General features: G+C 41.6%; 1 protein-coding gene across 19 annotated transcripts in view; it reads left to right on the top strand.

The window, feature by feature from the left end:
• LOC130181242 (neurexin-1a) overlaps positions 1 to 21,840 on the top strand; it is a 248,404-nt gene that overhangs the window by 108,792 nt on the left and 117,772 nt on the right. For 16 of the 19 annotated variants that reach the window (XM_056395209.1, XM_056395219.1, XM_056395213.1 and 13 more), the window contains 7 exons: positions 3,766 to 3,969; positions 6,366 to 6,392; positions 12,476 to 12,598; positions 13,448 to 13,829; positions 15,241 to 15,431; positions 16,549 to 16,722; positions 20,147 to 20,266. In XM_056395209.1, coding sequence (XP_056251184.1) covers positions 3,766 to 3,969; positions 6,366 to 6,392; positions 12,476 to 12,598; positions 13,448 to 13,829; positions 15,241 to 15,431; positions 16,549 to 16,722; positions 20,147 to 20,266 — 1,221 coding nt within the window. The remainder of the gene's footprint in view (positions 1 to 3,765; positions 3,970 to 6,365; positions 6,393 to 12,475; positions 12,599 to 13,447; positions 13,830 to 15,240; positions 15,432 to 16,548; positions 16,723 to 20,146; positions 20,267 to 21,840) is intronic. The other 3 variants (XM_056395225.1, XM_056395231.1, XM_056395215.1) reach the window with 1 other exon arrangement.

Raw genomic sequence — 21,840 nt, 5'->3', positions numbered from 1 at the left:
ATCTTGTTCCAAAACATAGACCGCAACAATGGAATACATCAAAACATTATGTAAATCAGTTTAACTGTAGAAAAACTGGTTCTTTGAGCACATTTATTGCTTTTCAGAGCATAAAACCAGTTGCCATCGGTCCGAAGCAAAAGCCAAGAGGTGCAGAATGTTATTGCGTAATTGTGAAATGCCCTTAAAGGGGAATATGGCTGAGTTTTAGCATTAAAACACGTTTTAGCCATGCCCTTTGACAGCGCACTGTGTGTTAGTCACCATTCACCACACTTGAATATAGTCACAAATTAGAGAGAACTGGTTGTCTCATGCCCTGAAGATGTGCACACAGATGTGCAGAAAATTGGTCGAAAAACATGCAAAATGTGACTGTGAGAGCGCTCTGGGTTGATTATCTGGGGATATAGGCACGTGTTGTGGAACAGAAGTTTGGCCAAGAGTGAAATAAACAATCCTATTTGTTTCAGTACACAAACCTAAAGCCTAAAACGTAAAACATTCAATTAGTCTCACACTCTTCCTCCAAGGTTTTATCTGTACATCAGAGCTTTTGATTTCCAGTTTCTACAGTTTCTGATAATGGGTCTCGTTGAAAGACCTTGATAGCACAGCAATGACCAAAGACTGGAGATTAACTTGTAAATCATTAAACTAAATGGTAATTCTCCTTTTAATAGTCTCAGCGGGCTGAGAAACCTAATTCGCACATACTAAATCTTTACCGTCTTGGCTGTCGCGTGTATTCCTGACAGCAGCACAAGCTGAAGCTGCAGATTCCACCACTCCGAACGGACACACTGATCCATTTTCTGTCTCTGCTCTCATTTTCCTAGCCCTAATGAAGTTGCCTTATGGCCGCGGAGCAGCAAGATGTGAAGTCGGCCCGTGATGATGCTCTTTCTCTCTGCATATCGCATTCCCCCCCGTCTCTCGAAATCCACTCGGATGGCAGACTTTTTTTCTCTTTTTTTTCACACTTTTAATAGCCAGAGAGTCTATTTCTCGGATCGTGTATACTAAGATACTCAAAGAAGAGGCTGCAGTGAAAGAGACATGAGCAGCTTTGAATTATTTATGATATCTCTAAGCCATTTCTTCCTGTTTATTGTGGATGTTCAACATACATTTTCCAAAAAAAGCCTTCGGCAGTGGTTGTATTCCAGCAACTTTTGAATTGGATTGGGCCTGGTGCCCTGACACTGTGGGACATCACAATCCTGTGACATGCAGCTGACAGCTCTCCCTTCCTGCAGAGGCTGTTCTCCTTCGGGGAGAATGGAGGAAGCCTGTCTGCCATTACTCCCCCTTGTTAGTAGCACAGCCTTATTTGTTACCTCTTTGAACCCCCCCCCCTTCCTCCTCCCTCCCCCCTCCGCCCAAATTGCTCCTTGTTCTCTTGTGAAAATCAGAAAACAATGTTGTATTGTGCTTTACGAGACAGAAAATGAATGCTTGGTTTAGTTTGGTATGCTCCATCTCCCCTCTGACAGCCTCCCGTTGGGTTGGCACAGGCAGAAACTCCCAGCTTCAGTCCTCTCAATTTATTTTGATATTAAACATGGGAGTGCCATTAAAAAAAAAAAATAAATAAAAAATGACTGGGCTTCCAGGATTGGATTTTTGACAGGTGCTCACTTTGCATTAGGTAATGTTTCCTTCACACGTCAGTCTCCATATTTTCATATCTGTCTGGATGTTTCTTTTTGATGCTATTCTAGACGAGCTCTTGTATGAGTCTCAGCGATGGTGACATCTTGAATGAAATTCAATGTTTACTCCAGTTGTAATTAATTTTATCTATTCAGTCTGAGAAGATTATTCATATGAGTAAAGCGTTCTTTATTTATATGAGGTCACATCACACGCCTTTCTACTCACCTTGATTCTCAGCAGGTATTTGTTTTTAGTCAATTGACCAGACTCCATGCTGTTTTTATATACACTTAGTAATTAAGGAAGCGGTGCTTACACAGTGCTAGATAGTGCTAATTCAAAGAATTATTGTCACCATCAGTGCAGTGTTAGATTTTTCTTCTTTTTGTTTTCTTTCCTTTTTACCTTGAGCATTTTTTTCAGAGTATAATGGATCTAGTTTCAAACGGAGGCATTTTAAAAGGAGCAGGGTTTATGCTGGAGCAGAAATTCTATACAGTGCAGCACTTAGATCTGTCACTCATTGTTTGGCAGTAATGGTTTTCACGTCCCATCCTCCCAGAGTAAACATACACCTGAGCACCAGACAGTGGCTGTGTATTTGTATACAGCATGAAGCGTAGACACATGCAGAGGATAAGTCAAACACGGCGAGGAAATGCTCTGGTTGGGTCTAAGTGCTAGCTAATATTGCAGCGACAAACATTTTTTCAAGTGTTAGGAGTTTGAACAGTTGCTCCATTTTTCCTGGCATCTGCTAACAGTTTCCAAATGCAGCTCTTTGCTTTAGCTGCCTGGCAGGAAGCAGACAGTTTAGCAGTGAGAACTCGTTTGTCACACGCCCCTGTCATCTGCAGCATACCCCAGGAGGTCGTGGAGAAATTGGATTTGGGTGAGGAATGTGACGGAGTCATCCCAGGGGATGGATGTGACATTGGCTCTGTGTGATGAGGAAGTGGTGATGAGGTGGTGTGTGTACATTGGTACCCTATCACCCCCACCTCTCTCCATCTCCCCCGTCCCTCCAACTCGCCTTCTATCTGTTTCAGCACTGCGGCTGCAGTAATGGCTTTGTTATTGGGTTTTGGTTTAGTTACACTACCGGAAATACTGTTACAACCTCCTGCCGGTGTTAAACAATCGCCCCAGCATTTCTCCTGCCTAATGCTTTGAGTAAATGCAGTCACCCTGAGCAGAAGCTCAATATTCAAGGTCCACAGACTATTACGATTCTGTCACCGTTTGTATTTTTCCCCCTCAGTCAATACCAATTTGTCCTTTTGTAGTTTCCCACTATTATATAGCAGATACAAAAATTGTGGATGTAATACTGCTACTTGTTATTACCTCTGTTAGTTTGTATTGGCGTTGTTTCCTTTATTTCCTCTCTAGTAAGATTTTTCTGCTTGTCATGATGTGTTCACTGTCTTCTGTGTGTCTACTGTCATAGCATGTATGTACTTCCATGCTCTTTTCACTGATGGAGGGCAGCGCTTCCACTGGCACAGAGACGACAGGACTCAGACTTTGGAGGGAGTTTGGGTAGCTGTCAGCTGTAGTACACAGTCTTATGCAATGCAACACTAGTGACAAGTGTTTGCGCGCTGCTCTTGGATGACATATCTGCGCACATGCCATTTCGCAGTCACTTTCTCTTTGAACTGACTCTCTTTGTGTTGTATTTGTATTTCTAGCAGCCTCATAGTAGCTGGATTCATCAGTGGAGTGCTCCTCCTTAGCAATTCTGCAAAGCACATGTCTGACAAACACATCTGGAGACACTCCTGGAAGACTGAAGTCGTCCCTGTGTTTGTCAGCGTCATGGTTTAATCATTCCTGTGTGAATGGGATGACAAGTCAGCGCTGGTTCACTGCAAAGCTTGTGTTGCAGTAGGAGTATCTCGGTGCATAATAGGCCGTCTCACTCTGTGTTTGAATACATGCTCTCTATTTAATATCTTCCCCACTAATGTATTTCTTCCAGACTCCAGACTGAAAGTTACAGCGCTGAATTATATCCACAAATAAGACATCATCACTTTAAAAACTGCCACACTCCATTTTACCCGTCACTCATCCACTTTCTCTTCCTCCTTCTCTCTGCAGAGGCGACCATCCTCAGCTATGATGGCAGTAAGTTCATGAAGGTCCAGCTGCCCGTGGTGATGCACACAGAAGCTGAGGATGTGTCCCTGCGCTTCCGCTCCCAGCGAGCCTATGGCATCCTAATAGCCACCACATCTCGGGACTCGGCTGACAGCCTCCGTCTCGAGCTGGAGAGCGGCCGCGTGCGCCTGACTGTCAATTTAGGTAACGTCTCGGACATGCACCGGCTGCAGCCGCACAGTCATGTGTCAGATAACACTAAATTAAGCTCAATAACGCTTTCAAATACGCACACTCTCTCTCACACACACACACATCCACACACCCCAATTATTCTTATATTATACATATTTTGAATAGAAGGAGATGGTGTAAAGACTTTCAATGGCAAGAGTCTGCGGCTCTCCGCTCACTGCCAGTTGAGCACACAGCTGCCATTGCCCAGCAGGGAATGCTCGCTGCCCACTCCATCAGCTGACCCCAGATCGACATCCATATGTGTGCATTGCTCTAAAGGGAATTGCCCCTCACAGCGCACACACTGCTGTATTCTTTCCTGGTGCATTTACAGATACAGCCAGTTATCGTTCATAATAAGAAGCTAACAATTGAGGATGAAGGAGGGTGTTTGTAATAATATCACACCTCTTCTCTAATATCCCCTAGTTGCACACACGTGGTTTTTTTTTTAATCATTTAATCATTTGTTCCTATGCACTTTAATCATTGTAGGAGGAATGCATGATCGCACATAAATCAGCAAATGTATCTTAAATGAGCACAGGGAAAGACATGCCCCCCCCCCCCCCCCCGCCTACAGCAAAAAAAAAAAAAAAATTGAGGGCAAAATGAAAGAGTCTGCGTGAGTGTGTGTATGTGTGTGCTTATTTGCTCGGGAAAGAATCCAATGATGCCTGTGAAAAGTTTGATATCTCTCAAACAGAGCAATGCCGCACAAATGATAGCCATCTATTTCTCCTTTCCACTGGCTAAACAGAAATGGGCTCCCTAAGCGGAGCCGTTTAGCCGTGCATGCAAAGTAGACAGTCTGTGTCTGCTGTCAACCACAAGGAAATGTGTGTGTGTGTGTGTGTGTGTGTGTGTGTGTCCCCCTGCACCACAGTGGAAGACAACAGCGCCACACACTGACAGGGCCCGTGAGTCAGATCATGGGAACTACAAACGAAAGATGCCTTCTGATGAAAGCAACAGGTCACTGTGTTCTGTTTCATGTTTGAATTATATTATTATTATATCACATTTTAAAGTTTTTTTTTTTTTGTTTTTCTTTTGTGAGTTCGTCCCCAGCCATCAGCCCTTGAAAGCCTGTCTTCCTCACCCCTCATTCAAAAAGCAGAGCATTCCCTGTAAGGGTAGGGCGAGTGTTGGTCTCTGGCTGTTTGCGACCACTTTTCTGCTGTGGTTGACAACACACGACAGACAGGGCCAAACAGGGAAGGAGGGGAGGGAGTTTGATCTGGGTCACCTTTCTCAGAGCACGACGCGAGCTGAGCCTCAGGAACCAGAGAGGTAAAGAAAAGATAAAGCAATAGTGGCAGTCTTTAAGGCACTGCTGAGTGATATAAGATTAATGAGGAGTAGGCCATCATTAACTGTTACCAGGAAAAAAAAATGGTGGGAGAAATATTGAGATATTTTTTAGCAAAACATTTGAAATGTTCTATTTCCAAGCAGTAGTTTCCAATGTTTTTTTTTAAGTCAGAGTATAAATCAGAAAAAAGTATTATATAGTAGAATATTATATTATTATAGACACTATATGATTGGATTATTAAAATGTTAACTTATGCTTTAACATGTAAGTAGCATTTTAATGCTGGTGAAGTTATGCAAATAGAAAATTTTACCTCCCTCATAGGTAGTGGGTGGTAAATCCTATAATAACACATCATAGTTTATAAGTTTATAAGTTGATCATACCATCATATACGAATACACAAACAACTGTTGCTTAAAGCATCAGCAACAGTGGTACAATTGGATTTTTTGCATATCATTAACCTTATTAAAGTCATAATATGATGTAGTGCATGAGACAATGCACAAACGTGGGAAAGTAGCGTGGAAAGATGTAGAAGTCGGAAAGATGAAGAGATAGTCGGATAGAGAGAGAGAGAGAGAGAGAGAGAAAGAGAATCGGGGGTGGAGAGAATCGAAATACCCACCTCCCACCTGGCCCTGTCTGACCCTGACTAAAATCTGATGCTCTCACACTGAATAGAAGATCATATTCTAAAAATAAACAGAAAAATCCCCCAGCTTGCAAAAAACATTTTGTTTGGCTACCTGGCAAAAACAAAACGAAACAATGTCATAAAGCGAAAACTCAGCCCTCATGATTCTCTATTCTACATGGCTGGAACTTGTATTCTTTTATACTCCATGCTGTGCTCCTCTGGCCCAGCTCCACTGTAGTGCTTTTACCAGCTCGCTGCAGCTCGGGGCCACGGGTGAGAGCATCAGAGGAAGGACAGTGTCCGTGTGTGTGTCCCCAGAGGGGTGGACTGTATGCTTTAATGATGTCTGCAGCTGTAACGTTGAAAGATGAATTTATCTCTCATCTATTCTTCCCCATCTAGATTGTATCAGGATTAACTGTACCTCCAGTAAGTTACTGTTCACCTTTTCTTCTTCTTCTTCATCTTCTTCTCTAACTCTTTACTGTTTCTGGACGTTTCTGTTTTAGTCCCAAGCTGTGTTGTCACGTAGCCAGGTTTACAATTTCTTCTCTGCAGCCAGTATGTGATCCTGACATTTAAACATCCTAAAGCTTTTGAAATTATATATGTGGCTTGCACCTTGCATTGACATAAACATTACATTTTGTCATAGAGGTGTGGGTATGTAAGAATTGCTTTGTGGTGTTGTGTGCATCAGCTGTCCAGGAGAATAATGAGCGAGAGGGAGGGAGGCTTGAATTAATCACAAACCTAAATATGGCAGCGATTCTACACACTCAGTTGTTTCTAATTAACAAACCTTCTCACTCATGAATTCAGGCTGATATAAGACACATGCCTTGGGAGCGCAGGTATTTTAGACATGCATGATTTCCTTGTCTCCCCCCTCGCTTTTTTTTTTTTTTTTTTTTCTGGTTTCCTTTCTACTCCAGTATTTCACGCCGGTTGTAAATTGATGACGCCATTCAAGGTACAGAGGAAATACAGAGTGTGATTTTATTATTCTCATTAACCTGCCTCACAGAGCAGAAAGAAAGGGATGAAGAGGGAGGGAGAGAGAATAGATCTTGTTGTGGGACTCACGGTGTGTGTGTGTGTGTGTGTGTGTGTGTGTCTGTGTGTGTGTGTGTGTGTGTGTCTGTTTCAACAGGGAGGTTACATTGCAATATTTTGGGAGGTAAATATCCCTGACATTTATTATTCAGGAACAGTGATGAATTAATAATTACTTCACCGGAGTCATAATACACAAGCCTTCTTCCTGTTTAACGATTCTGAAGTGACAGACACATTCTCAGTATCAGTAAATACCAACAGATATTAGTCAGTTTAGGCTCTATAATGGAGTGCCAGTGTCACATTGTATATAAGAACAAACTGTTCTCTGAAAACACCAGTGTTGGATCTCTTTGTGTGAGAAGCGTTACAGTATTTGAAGGTCAACGCCTGATGAGAAGCGGAGACTTACACAACAAAACGCCTCCGCGTGGAATCACATGACATGACCTCTAGCCAGCCCTTCTTAACACCTTTCTAAATGCTAAATAGCATTGTTCATGCATCTTGGATTGCATCCCTTGTTTGTGTATGCAAATTAAAAGCTCTAAGCTCTAATTCCCGCCTTTCAGTGCTTTAAAAGGTCATTCTTGGTTTATGAGGATAGTGTGGAGGCATAATCTGTGCATGCATGGACACCAGGGGGTTGTTATTTGCTCTTTGGATTACTTTATTTCTATCGTTATTCATTTTTCTCTTCTGATATTTAGCTTCATGCATCGGTGCCAGAATGCAGTGTTGCATTGAAGTGCTGGTTCAAGGAAAGAAAATACACAATCTTTAATATGAACGCCACTGTAGGTTCAATAGCTGCTTTAGTCACTTGCATAGAAAACAGTGCAGTGTAGTGTGTGCAGTGGCTGGATGATTTCACACAGTGCTGTAGGAATAATGCAAAAATGAAATTACCAGACTAGCACTAGTTTGTTAAACTGATGTCATGCTGACATGTACATATATTTATATTGGTGTGAATTCTGTTTGTGTACATTTTCTTAGTGTACCTCTGTTATTTGCATAAAAATAATACTCTTAAAAGTAATGAAATACTAATCACATTTAGAGAATTAACTAATGTTTTATAGATGGAAGAAATATACACTAGAAGTTCCCACACAGAACTAAGCTGCTCTATTATTCAAAGAGAAATTATTTTGATTCCATCAACATTTAATATCATGCTACAGGGAAAATTAATGTTTAAGTAAAATTCAGAGAAAAAAGAAGCAGGTCTTTTTTTTTAATAGATTCAGACCTAATTGTGTCATAAGAAAATGTTTAATTGAAGTTCTTGGAAAGAACTATGCTAAGCCAGTGCGTGCATTTCCACTTATGAAGCGTTTAATTCATTTTTTTTTTTTTTTTTCTAGGTTGTTATTTTTCTCTGTGTTATTTTTGTCCTCTTTTTTTCTGTGTTAATTAATGTGTCTTGTCAGGCGCTGCAGCTCCGGTCAGCTCGGTGGATGAAGAATTTCAGAGCAGCGACTCAAAGAACACATCACTGTCTATTAGGGACCTTGGCTCCCTGGGGCTGCCCAGAGCTGTCTGAAGAAAACACTGCCACTCCGACTTAAACACTGTTAACAGGCACTGAGTGACAACAAACTAAAAATATGATCTAAAAATATCTTGTGACAGATTGGCTTTTTTTTTTTTTTTTTTTTTTTTCTCTGCCATTCCGGTCTTCTATTATTCATTAATTTGAACTGCAGGATAATCACAATTTACAGTGGAGCCAGGATGCAGTGATTATTCTCTCCCTGACCTTCTTGAGCAGTAACTCAAGGCAGTTTTTTTTTCTCTCATAATTGATCATTTCCACGCATCAGTCTTTCTTTTTTTTTTTGGCTTATTTAGTGTGAAAGAGCAGGAGGAGATTCTTTTACATGGAAATTACACCTGTGTGCATGTTGGAATGATAGATGAGGGGATGATTTAAAGGGCAGATGCATAGGGGGGTGAGGTACACACTCTGTGCTTATCAGCTGTGTTTGCCACTATTATTGAGTGCTTGTGATGCACAGTATATGTTGGCAAAAAGATGTGTATGAATTCGGATTGATTTTTGCCACATCATTGCACAACTCGGTGGTTTTGTGGTTAGATGGAAATATGAAGACATGTACATTCTGAAGATTTTCATCCTCACTAACATTGATAGTACACGCTCACTGACTGCAGCTAAAATCCTCAAATCCGAAATCAAACTATTAAAATACTGATATTAGAATTTAATGGTGCCCACCTTTTATGCTAGGAAAGCTAATCTCTGTGTCGAGCAGACTGATTGAATCCATCTGTCATTTAGGGAGAAATTACAGTGTAGATGAGTCAACCCGAAGATAAAAATATATCCCTATTCACCACGGCATAAATTATGATGTAGCAAGGGACTGTACAAAAGTGATTGAGTGAGTGTTTTTCTTTTTAGAAAATCAGGCCACTCCCCAAAGTTATTGATGTTTTTCTTTGGACCCTGCAACACCCTTCCCCCTACAATCTCAAAATAATAGTGATCTATTTTTCATATAGCAAATCTTATAAGGGAAGATCTGCTCTCCCAAACAATTTAGACTGCCCCTCCCTTCAGCAAAAATAAGCCACCACCAATAAGCTATAGCAGTGAGATCAAAAGCTGACTGTGTGTGTGTGTGTGTGTGTGTGTGTGTGTGTGTGTGTGTGTGTGTGTGTGTGTGTGTGTGTGTGTGTCTGTGTGTCTGTGTGTCTGTGTGTCTGTGTGTCTGTGTGTGTCTGCCTGCCTGTGACGCCAGTGTAAACTGAGTATCCCGTGAAGGGAAACAACAGTGGAGTGCTTTAGATTTAGGAGTAATTATGATGATGCTCTTTGTGGTCGCTGCGAATTAGTTTCATAAAGGGGCTAACATGTTGGCTCAGCAGTCCTTGTAACCAACATTAGCAACTTACATTGAAAGCTGAGAATAAACATTGAACATCACCCAAAGTTAGAGCACACTGAGGGACTTTTCCTGTCAAGCCGGCAGCCGCCGTTAACATGACACGATTATGCAGTCATTGCTTAAACAAAAAAAAACCCTGATCTCAGGGATTTGATGGCAGTTAAATCGAGCAACAACCTTTCAACACGTTCAGTGTGGAGCAGTCTCTGTTTATAGAACAAATAAACCTAAATGCAGATGACACGGAGCAGCAGATTAGCAGCGATTGTCATCATATATTGTTTTGACACCATTTAACCTCTGCTTGCTTAAACATTTTCTCCGTGTGTTTTCAGTTAGCAGGGCATTGATTGGACAAGCAGGTCGCCTAGCGTGGCAGCCTGCTAAGTTTGCCTCTCTATGTGTGCTGGCTTTGATGTCTGTGTTGATGGTAATCCAGCAGTTGTGGCCTGCTGCTTGGTCAGTGAGTCCCTCTTTTTTTTTTTTTTTTTTTCCCCTCCACCTGGGTGAGTCACAGCGGTCGGGTCAGGCACCACCAGTATCTGGCCTGTCATCCAGCCAGCCAGAGCTGATTGACTGGATAATCACATCTTCTCATGCTGCCCTGTGCCACACTTCTCCACTGTTCCCTTGGGCCTGAAGTCAATGAGGCAGGGAGGGATCACTGTAGATCCATCACTGCAGATAGATCACCATCAGCGAGGGCACTAGAGAGGGCTGCACGCGGCAGACAGCGGACTAAAGGCCCTTAATGTCTGGCCAGCAGCTGGGAGTTTGGACCGCAGACTGCACAACAGGCGTAAAACCAGGCCCTACAGTAGTGGATGTTGTGCAGGAATGTGCTGCTTAATACGATTGACCTCTTTTCCCCCTTCCCTTTCTTTCCTCCTTGGAGTGCAACAAGGACAGGATGATGGAAGGCAAAGATCAAGCATGCTTTCAAGTCCAACTCCATCCTATTATTTCATATCTCTCATCCTTAATCCCTCGCCAGTCGTCTGGTTTCAATCCTGCCCCGGTGTTTAGTGCTTACAAAGCAGAACTGTGCCTCTGAGATTGAGTGTGTCCCAGTACTTTGGCACCCTCAGATTTGCATACACATTGCATTGGGTGCTTTGAAGATTGCAGAAAAGCAGGAAATAAATAGCCATAAATGGGTTCAGGGGAACGAACCTGGCACCCATCTGAAATGCTCCCCACAGTGGGCAAGGTATCCGGAGCCCGGGGATTTTAATATTGTCACAGTGGTGTCTTAATTGGTCTGTTTGGTTCTGTGAGCCCAGGAGGGGAACATCACAGCCATATAGCAATTCAAAGATGCTCTAAGACGGAGGCTGCATGAAAAAATAATGCGTTGCCCCAATTGGACCAATGTTGGAATTTCTAAAAGCAGAAGTGTATCTGGGAGAGATTTTTTTTTCTCCTTCTTTTTCTTTCCGCTCATGAGATCACAGAGATTTGTTGCAGTTGCAATGATTTATCTTATCTGTGATTCCAAATTCGATTATGTGGAATCGCATTTGATTTAGATTCTGTGTGACATCTGCTTTACTACTTGCCAGCAGTGACACGTCATGGAATATTAACACGCTGGTTTCAGGATGTGCGAAGGGGATGGTTCAGTATTTTTTATTAGTGAAATGTGTTTCAGTTGAATGGTTATTTGAAGGTATTTATGGATTTAATGAAGTGCAGCAGATTTAATAATAGAGTTTGTGCACAGTGTTACCGTAGCTACCTGTTACCTGCTGGCTTTTTCCAAAAACACTCAATCATTTTCAAGGCTGCTGATGAAAATCACATTCTGTATTTCCTGTATTTTCTAAGAACAATAGACTGTCTGTATTTGCTTTAAAAGGGGTTCTTTTCACCACCAAGAACACTGCTTCCATTATTCAAGTATTTCCTCCCGTATCACTGTTTCATTTCATGTGTTGGGTTAGACATGAGCGAAATCAAATGCTGGATCTGTAAGTAAACAAGATGGAGAGTGACGCTCAGATAAGTGCTTTGCTCTGTTGTAGCCTTTTGGTATAGTCATTTGCTGCCACCAAGTGGCATGAGAGGAATGGGGGAAAAAAAAAAAAAAACCACAAGATAAGAGACCAGCTATAATAAAACATCTAATTATCCCTTTTCTCTTTAGTTAAATCAAAACCTCACAAAACAGTTAGTGTGAGTACTGTCGGTGATAATTATGTGACATCCTGATTACTGCCTCCCTCCTCTTGGTTTGTCGAGAATGGTGTTCAGTGAGAACTCAGGAATGTGATGCCCTATCTAATGGTGCAGGACAGCAAATGCAAGTCAGAATGATGTGTTTTTTTTATGGCCCATTAACTATGTTTACCTTAATGTTTTCTGTCTCTGTCAAACTACTTAACTCATTCACTCTGTCCTCCTTCCGATCGCCCCTCCTCCCCCCTCCCTCTCTGATACTGTTTATATCTCCTATCTCTCAGCCTCTCTATTATGTGTGTGTGTCTGTTTTGTATGCATGCATGTGTGTTAACCATTGTTTGGACTGTCCTGCAGGTAAAGGTCCAGAGACTATTTTTGCGGGTCAGAATCTGAACGATAATGAGTGGCACACAGTGCGTGTGTTCAGGAGGGGCAAGAGTTTGAAACTGACCGTAGATGATCTGCTGCCTGTAGAAGGTACTCCTCTTCCTCTCTTCCTCTGACAGAATAGCACTTTCCTCCTTTACACTTAAATTATCCGTAACATGTGTTGGGCTCTCAGATATTAGGTAAGACACACGCTCTTATACAGAATAAAAAACAACTTCAAGTGTATTATTCCGTGCTGTACTCCGCTGCGGAGAGAGCATTCATTCATTTGTTTTTCTGAAAGTGTACTATTGAAGGTCTCTTTTCAGTTCAAGGCCAAATGTTGCTCCTCGTGATTCATAGGGAAATGTTAAAAACCTGTCCTAATAAAATGATGTAAGACACATTTCTAAAGATAATAAGGTGTGATGTGCTGAATTCTGTCCTTATGGGTGAAATGCACCCACTTGAATTAATGATGCTATTCATTTTACAACCAAACTATTTTGACACACAGCAGTGGAGAATGTAATTTCTTTTTCCTGGAATTCATGTTAGATTTCTTTAATGTCCCACAACGTGGTGTCACTGTAAACAGTGGTTCTCTAACGTTTTCATATGAAGGACCGCTAAACTGACACAGATTAGACCATGGACCCCTGTCTGATAAGATTCTTACTTTAAAATGTTTTGTTACAGAAAGTGTTTGGAAACCCATGACCAAAATAGTCATATGTTCACTGTGTTACTTATGGGTGGAATTATAGTGAAAATAAATGATTTCCCTTTTAGCTGGGGACCCCCAGGAACCCCCTCAAGGACCACTGGGGGTCCCCAGACCCCACTTTGAGAACCACCGATTTAGAAGATTTCTAGGCGACCCATCAGTTGCCTCTTTAATTGTCGTATACCCCCCATAACGTCCTCTCTCCCTCCTCCCTCCTCTGCCGGTCAAAGGTCAAATGGCGGGCGACCACACCCAGCTGGAGTTCCATAACATTGAGACGGGCATTGTGACAGAGAAGCGCTTCTTGTCCATGGTGCCGTCCAACTTCATCGGCCACCTCCAGAGCCTCGCCTTCAATGGCATGGCCTACATAGACCTCTGTAAAAACGGTGACATTGACTACTGTGAGCTCAATGCCATGATTGGCTTCAAGAACATCATCGCCGACCCCGTCACCTTCAAGTCGCGCTCCAGCTACGTGACCCTCACCACCTTGCAGGCCTACTACTCCATGCACCTTTTCTTCCAGTTCAAAACCACCTCCTCCGACGGGCTCATCCTTTACAACAGCGGGGATGGGAACGACTTCATCGTGGTGGAGCTGGTCAAAGGGTAAGTGAATACTTCCCTGTTGAAGTCTGAGTGCAGAAACTTTGACTGAGTGTTCTCCCACTTATCTACAGCAGATCCCACTCACATCTGTTAAATCTTCCAGCTCTGACACTCAGCTTTTTGTAGATATTTTAAGATATTTTGTTCTTTTTCTGGTAGATTTGACTCCATATTTGGTGCAGCAGTCAGTGCAGTCTGTTTCTTCTGCTCTGCTCGGAGATGATTTGTCAAACAACAATGCTGCCATGGAAGTTTGATTTGGTGTAGGCGGCTTCATGTTTTTATTTAGCTGCTGTGGCTGTCACTGCTCAGGCTACAGTAACTCTTGAGCTCTTCTCTTCCCTCTCTCACACACACACACACACACACACACACACACACACACACACACACACACACACACAAACATACACACACATGCACGCACGCACACGTGCACGCAGGACTTTATTTGCAGGGCAGACCTGCCTGCCACCAGGTGTAAAGACCAGCAAATGTGAAAAGCAAAAAAAAAGCTTTCATCTGTGTTGAATTAGTTTTATACTGGTGTAGCGAGATGTTTATTTATGTAAGAATATCCATATAAATGGATTATGGTTTTAATAATGCAACTCTTCATATTTTATGGCAGTTTCCAAACAGAATATAATTCTTGACAGCTTTTCATGCCATTATTATGGGAATTCAAATTCTTTTCTTATCACCTCTATGCCAGAATATTCTCTGAAAGAGCTGTTGGCTATTACTGCTCTTTTTAAATCTTCATGAAGGCACAACAAATACCCGACATAAAAGGGAATCAACTACACAAGGCTGCATTTCTTATTACTGAAACGCAGCTATAGAATGACCTTCTTTTAAGTAATGCCTGAAGTTAATTATTATTCAACATGCTAAACATTAAAGGCATACATTTTAATTAAAATGAGCATGCAAATCATAAACCGCCTGTAGACCAAAGAATTTAAGACCAATTTGTTGAGCACAGCCCAAAACCTTTTATTTAGCTCTTTTTCAGACGGCTGCACTTGCTGATACTCTCTCATGTAAACATTTGAACGCACAGACACTCAGCAACACCAGCAACGCACTCAGACACTATTGCTCCAGTTTTCAAAGGTTCATTAGACTTTTCTACTTTTTTTATTATTTTTTTTATTTTGCTCTTGTTACTGTCTGATGTATGTTGTCGGTTAAACACTATCACTAGTCACAGGTTTGTTAAGGGAGCTGTAAATAATTTGGATGTGACTAATTATACAGTATATATCTAAAAAATATCTGCCTGTATTTGGGTTACAGCAACAGCGAACAGACAATGCTATGGTTTAAGTCTTTTTCATAACACAATGTTTTCATGTTCCTTCATTTCTGCACATTGTCGCTCACGTTGCTCGATGTCTGGTTGCAGTTACCTGCACTATGTTTCTGACCTGGGCAACGGAGCCCACCTGATCAAAGGCAACTCCAACAAACCCCTGAACGACAACCACTGGCACAATGTCATAATCTCCAGAGACACCAACAACCTCCACACTGTCAAGATTGATACCAAGGTCACCACGCAGACGACCACAGGAGCCAAAAACCTGGACCTGAAGGGTGCGTAGGCAAAGTGAATTCAGATATCTTTTTTAGATTTCATGAAATTGGGGCAGCAGTGGCCCAGAGGTGAGAAAAAGCATATTTGCGGTTGTAGCAGCAGGTAAACCCCCGGGGGGGTTGGAGGGAAAAATCTTGGTCCTCACTTATTACCACCTCTAAGGTACCCTTCAACAAGAACTTAAGAACTCTGCTGTCCAGCAGCCAACACTAATGGTGTGTGTGTGTGTGTGTGTGTGTGTGTGTGTGTGTGTGTGTGTGTGTGTGTGTGTGTGTGTGTGTGTGTGTGTGTGTGTGTGTGTGTGTGTGTGTGTGTGTGTGTGTGGAGTGGGGAGTTCATAGAAAAGGGCATTTGTAATTAGCAGACCAACCTTGGATAAAAGGATATTGGCATAATTAGCGCTCTACCTTGAAGAATGTTGTAATCATTGTCATTAAAAAACTTCAATGAATCAGTACAAAGCGGGCGACAAATTTATGGCTTGAACATGAAATGAAAAGCAATATTGATATTGTGTCATAGCTCAGAAAAAATGTCACTGGACCCAATTGGAAAAGTGTTTTTTAAGCAAGATTGACATTAATTAACCTCCTGCACTCCTTCATGTGTGTAGAAATGTCATCAAACAACTGTCATCATTAATTAACTAGAGGGGATCACACCAGCTGTGATGCCCATCACCATGAAGATGTTCCAACCAATGAGTACTCAGTAGTTATTACTCATTATAGCATGTGCTGGACCAAACCCATCTTCACACTCGATCTACATTTTGATCTCAACTGTGCACATATAAAGTTTCGTCCCTGTAACTTGCACAGTAGTGACACTATTGCAGTGACAAAACCTGTCCGCAGACACACAGGCATATAAACACCTGCCAAAACCTGATCTCTCTCTCTCTCTGCTAGTTCACCATGATGACAAACACACACACACAGACTCGCAAGGTGAAAACAATACCAGCCTGGAAAATGACAGTGCAAGCCCAATTACATTGCTGTCTAAAATGCTGTGCTTACGACCTCACCTTTAAAAGGCATGATATGGTAAGCCCTGTACCATGTTTTCTTTCCACTAGGGGTCAGTATTGTCATATTTCTCATGTCTTTACAGGTAACCTTTACATTGGTGGGGTGGCTAAAGAGATGTACAAGGATCTGCCCAAGCTGGTGCATGCCAAGGAGGGTTTCCAAGGTTGTCTGGCATCAGTGGATCTGAACGGGCGGCTCCCAGACTTGATGTCAGATGCTCTGGATTGTGTTGGACAGATAGAGAGAGGATGCGAAGGTGAGTAGTCTCCCGGACCAGTGAGGAAACTTCAACTGAGAGGGGAGGAGGGGGGGTTGATTTTGATTGTATTGATAAAATCAGACAAGTTTCCCTTAAATTATCTTAATTACTCTGGTTTTCCCCGTCAGTATCACAAAACTAACCTAGGGTGTCATTACAACACAGCGGAGTTGCAGCTCAATCCTCCCATACTCATAGTTGTCTGACAAGGACATATATACACAGTGAAGCACACCCACACTGCCAACCTGTGGCTCATAATTTAACATCCATAAAGTGTGTTAGTATTCTGTTAGAATGCATCAAGCACCGACACTCCTCCACAGGCAATCATTTCTGTTTCACTTGGCCATAATCTGATTATTCTCTCTGCCATATTTGTACTGCCAGTGTTATTTCCCATTTTATCCCCATTCTGTTTTGCTCTATGCATGCTTGCTGGATCTGAGAGTTTGCCAGAAGCAATCCTTTTGAATTATGTATGAAGCCTTTGTTGCATGCATGAATATCATTTGCCCAGTCCAATGTGTGCACCACATCCAGAGACAATATTTGATTTATTTTTCATCGTCACTCACTTAGTTTAATTTCACAATTCATCCACTCTTTTTCTATTGAGTACGCAACTTCTGATCTTTTCATGTTCCGTCATTACAAATCTAATCAAATTCAGCACCCTGTGCAGGTCTGTCGAACTTGTTGTTTTTCGCTGTGTACCGCTCGGAATCAATGGTCACTCTCAATGGAAAATGGCTCCTGCGATAACACATTTATTGGATTGCGCTGATGGAGTCAGGAGGTAGAATATAGTTGCTGATAGTATTTGAATAAAGCAGAGATCATTTCAGAATATACATGAGAGAAAATATGCAGCTTTTTTTCTATGGCTTTCAATTTTACTGAACATCATGGGCAGTCGTAACCACTTCACATATTAATGACGTAACAATTGCATGCTTTTACTTCATATTGCTGATGCCATTTTAGAGAGTAGTTGCTGTTACAGTTTGACTTAACCTGGCCATCCATGATACAGTACGATTCTTCCCCTCTGGCTCTGTCTGAGGACAAACAAACACTTCACTCCTCACTCTGTCTCTCCTGCTTCAACAGCCTGTGTCTCTGTTGCTCCATCTCTGACGTCTTGGTGCTTTACTAACAGCTGGTATACTTTGCCTTTTCCTTTCCTATTATTTTGCCGACAAAAGTTGCATTGATGAAAGCTGACTTGCAAGGTAGATAGCTTTGTCTGTTTTGATACGGAGTCTGATATCCCTTCCCTCTTTGCATCTGTAATGCCTCTGCCCCCCCCCCCACACCTTCCACCTCTCCACAGTCTCTACCTTCACACTTTCCACATCTCCCTGAGCAAGATAACGGCCTAGTTTGCCACTCACCCACCAGCCATATGGAGTGGGCTTCAGTCCCATAGGAATACAAGTACCATTACCATCTTGTATCAAAGTCTATGGGGCTCACATTTTGATTTGCACCAACATACTGTATGTTGTTTATCTTGGACATTTTTTTCTGTGCTTATGTTTTTTTTTTTTTTTTTCATTTTTCGTACATGTACTTCTGCATGACTTATGACAGTCGTTAAAACGTTTCTCCTGCATGAATTTCCTCTCAAAAACGAAGGTTTTCATTCAAACTTAAGTCATTTTTCTGTTTTACATTAAATGAATCATTGTTGTTCTAAGTCCCGTGTTTATCAGCGCCATATTCCTGTTACAGTCTCTGGCTGTAATTAAAGCCAATTCAGATGCATTTTTTATACAAAAAGTATGCTGTCACACATCTGCTGTCTCATTGTTAACTTGATTCACAAGCCAAGTCAAGTTAAAATAGGATCCAATCTATTTATGACACATTTGCCCTATTGCAATGTGAACAATTTGGCAATGAGTACTATGAATAATCATGAGCAGTAGTAATCATTAGTATACCATGTAGTTACATGCAATTTCAATTGATATATATTCAAATGTATTCCAGAACCATTTGTCATCATGAATTTAATTGTATTTTTTCTTTTTTTTTTTTTTCTTGTTTACAAAATGTACACTGTGTACAGTGTTTTGCTTTTTGCATTTTTCAGCCTTGAGAGTGGGCTACAGCAAATGCTTAAACTATTAAGCAGTTACCATAGCTACTCTGAGACTGAGCAACCCCCACTGTTGCTGCACTTTTAGGAAAAAGAAAAGAAAGACATATATAAGGATGCAGTTGTAATGTGTGTGTATATTCAACAGCTGAGCGACTCCTTTTAATTTCACAAGAATAAATAAATAAATAATAAAACAAACGCACTCTCCGCCATTGATGTGATAATGGCTAAACTATCAAAAAAAGAAGTAGATGTCCTCCCTATCGGTACTTTTGTCTTGATGTTGACAATAATCAATAATGACTGAAAAAAGTGGACAGAATTGTATTGTAAATAGTCCAAAAGCAATATGAATACAGACTTAAAATATCTCATAAACAACATATACATATTATTATAACAACAACACTCATCCACACTAATCCTTGTCATTCCACTAACATCAGCTTACTCAGTCACACAGACAATACAGTCTGTACAGGTGTGCATTTACCGCATCTTCGCTCGGACCGACAGCAACACTGACTGACCGATACAAACACGAAGATTAAACACTGACTGTTAACTGGACGCACTGTTACGTTGCTATTTAAAAAGCACACGGATATCTCAGGACTCTACAGCTTAAGAAGTGACTGAGGATCGTTGTCCCGTGAGCCCAGTCACGGCTGGTTATAACGTGCACTGTGGGTGATCACTGAAGGCTGATTGTAATCTGATCGCGCAAACCATCTCCGCAGGTGGTCAGAGGTGTGTGACAGTCTGGAGGAGAACTGGATTACGGAGTGTATTGTGTACTGTAGTAGACGCATTTTACTTGGTGGTGTAACATTGATCGAGATGCATCAGATCGAGACAAAGTTTAGATAGACACTGCTGTACTGTATAAAAGCCACATCTAAACGGAGGCTGTAACCTAATACTTACTGTTCCATGTAATATTCTGTATTCTGTTATTCTTAAATATAAAACACTAACTAAAATATTTAAATCACTAATGTAAATTTATTGAAATACTTTTTGTAGGGTTTTTTTTTTTACGTATGTTCTATGTTCCTAGGTAGTAAAGCCACCTGGAGATTTGTAATTTCTAGCTTTCTTGTTTGCAGAAAGAATATAAAACATGACTACACAGTTAGTGTGTTTGCATAGAATATGTATGTTTGTCCTGTGTATGCTTCCATTAGCAGAAGCCTATTGTCTGTATGTTCTACGTGACATTTAATTTCACTGCAGAGTGAAACTGCAGACTTATCTGCCCGTTGTTGTAGTCAGCCTCCTCACTGACCCACTGTTTGTCTCCACATGCAGGCCCCAGCACTACATGCCAAGAGGACTCGTGTGCCAACCAGGGTGTGTGCCTTCAGCAGTGGGAGGGCTTCAGCTGTGACTGCAGCATGACGACATTTGGAGGACCACTGTGTAATGACGGTAAGGACTCTAACCTCTTAATCCTCTGCGTCTGAATAGTTTTTCTTTTTTCTTTATATGAGAAAAATAGACAGTAAACATGAATCTTGGATTTTGGGTCTCGTTTGACAAACCTTACACACACCTTGGCAGCAGCATTACATGCATAATTCTTTCCAGGTGTCCGATGTTTAAAGGTGGGTGTTATCAGCAGCAGCAGGAACCTTTTTTATCCTATGCTTTCACACAGAATTCATATTCCTGTCAGTGTGGTGCATTTGTGTTCTTTGCCAGAATTATGACACAGGTTGCTTTGTTAACTCTCACATCAAACTAAGTAAAGGCCCAAACTCTGCTGTCTGCTGTTACCACTGACTGATATGTTGGCAGCTTGGTCCATGAATGGATCTTGACACTCAGTAGCTCTGCTTTGAATACAAGTCTGTGTTGCCTTCACTGAGGGAGTCGAGAGCTGTTGATATTCTGAACGGCGGAAGCTTTCCACATTTGTGACATCTGGCTGACGGTTCAGTGAAGGCTCATTAAAGTTTGAGAGCTGCGCCACTAGAGGGAGCAACAAACATTGTGTTCAGCTAAATAAAACATCAACAACAAGTCAAACAAAAACAAACAAAAAAAGGAAAGAAAAAAAAGACGTTTACCAAAAGATGCTCTTAAATTCTACCAGGATGTATGCTGTTGACTCAACAGTGACACACACACACACACACACACACACACACACACACACACACACACACACACACACACACATACATACACACAATGAAAATCCAAACTTGCTTCGGTGATGATGCAGTTTAAAAGTTGTGTGTTATTAATCTCTCTTAAAGGCAGTTAAATGGGCATCTTGTTTTTAGGGACTATTTACTGACTCGTGTTTAGATTTTGAGAGAACTAGGGTAATGTCTGCTCCACTTTTAGAAAATGGGCTATTTTCTTATGCCAAACATGCAGAGGGGATTTTGTATGGTCATTATTTTCTTCTGCAGCAGTTCACACAGTAAGGGGTGAATGGGCAAAGTGCTGAACTGCATTAAGGAGAAGGGAACAGAGTGGGCACTCTGGAGATGACACAAAAGCAGAGGAGAGAGCACCATAAATGTTAATGCATTCTGTGTCACTTCTACCATCCTGATAAGACCCTGTCTTTTGTTATCAAGAGAAAGTGTTAATAGTTTCCCGTGCAGCCTCGTAGCCTGAGCATATCTGCAGCCTATGATAACACTAAAAGGATTCTTCTGTCCATGAGATGTGAGCTTGAGTGTAGCTCATCCTGATCCCAGCCCTCCTCTGCTCCTTTTACTCTCCCTTCCATTCCTCAAACCGTGTTTGGATCATCTGAGGAGCAGGGGCTCGTGCTGGAGGTGCTGAGGGATATTTTTGATGGCGAACTCGTCGTGAACCTTCCTTTTGCGTTAACGTGAGGGGGAAAAAAATGCAGTTTGGAACTTCTTTTATTTTCCCCCCTTTCGTCATGCATATTAATCCTAAGCATGCAGGCCCACGGAGCTCATTTCAGCAGTGGAAGCAGAGCGGGCAGCTCACAGCACATGTGTGCATATATTATAATC

Source organism: Seriola aureovittata, chromosome 14, assembly GCF_021018895.1.
Source record: "Seriola aureovittata isolate HTS-2021-v1 ecotype China chromosome 14, ASM2101889v1, whole genome shotgun sequence".
In the NCBI taxonomy this organism is placed as follows: Eukaryota; Metazoa; Chordata; class Actinopteri; order Carangiformes; family Carangidae; genus Seriola; species Seriola aureovittata.
Note: the sequence above shows the minus strand (reverse complement) of the source record. Positions and strands in the feature narration are given on the sequence as shown.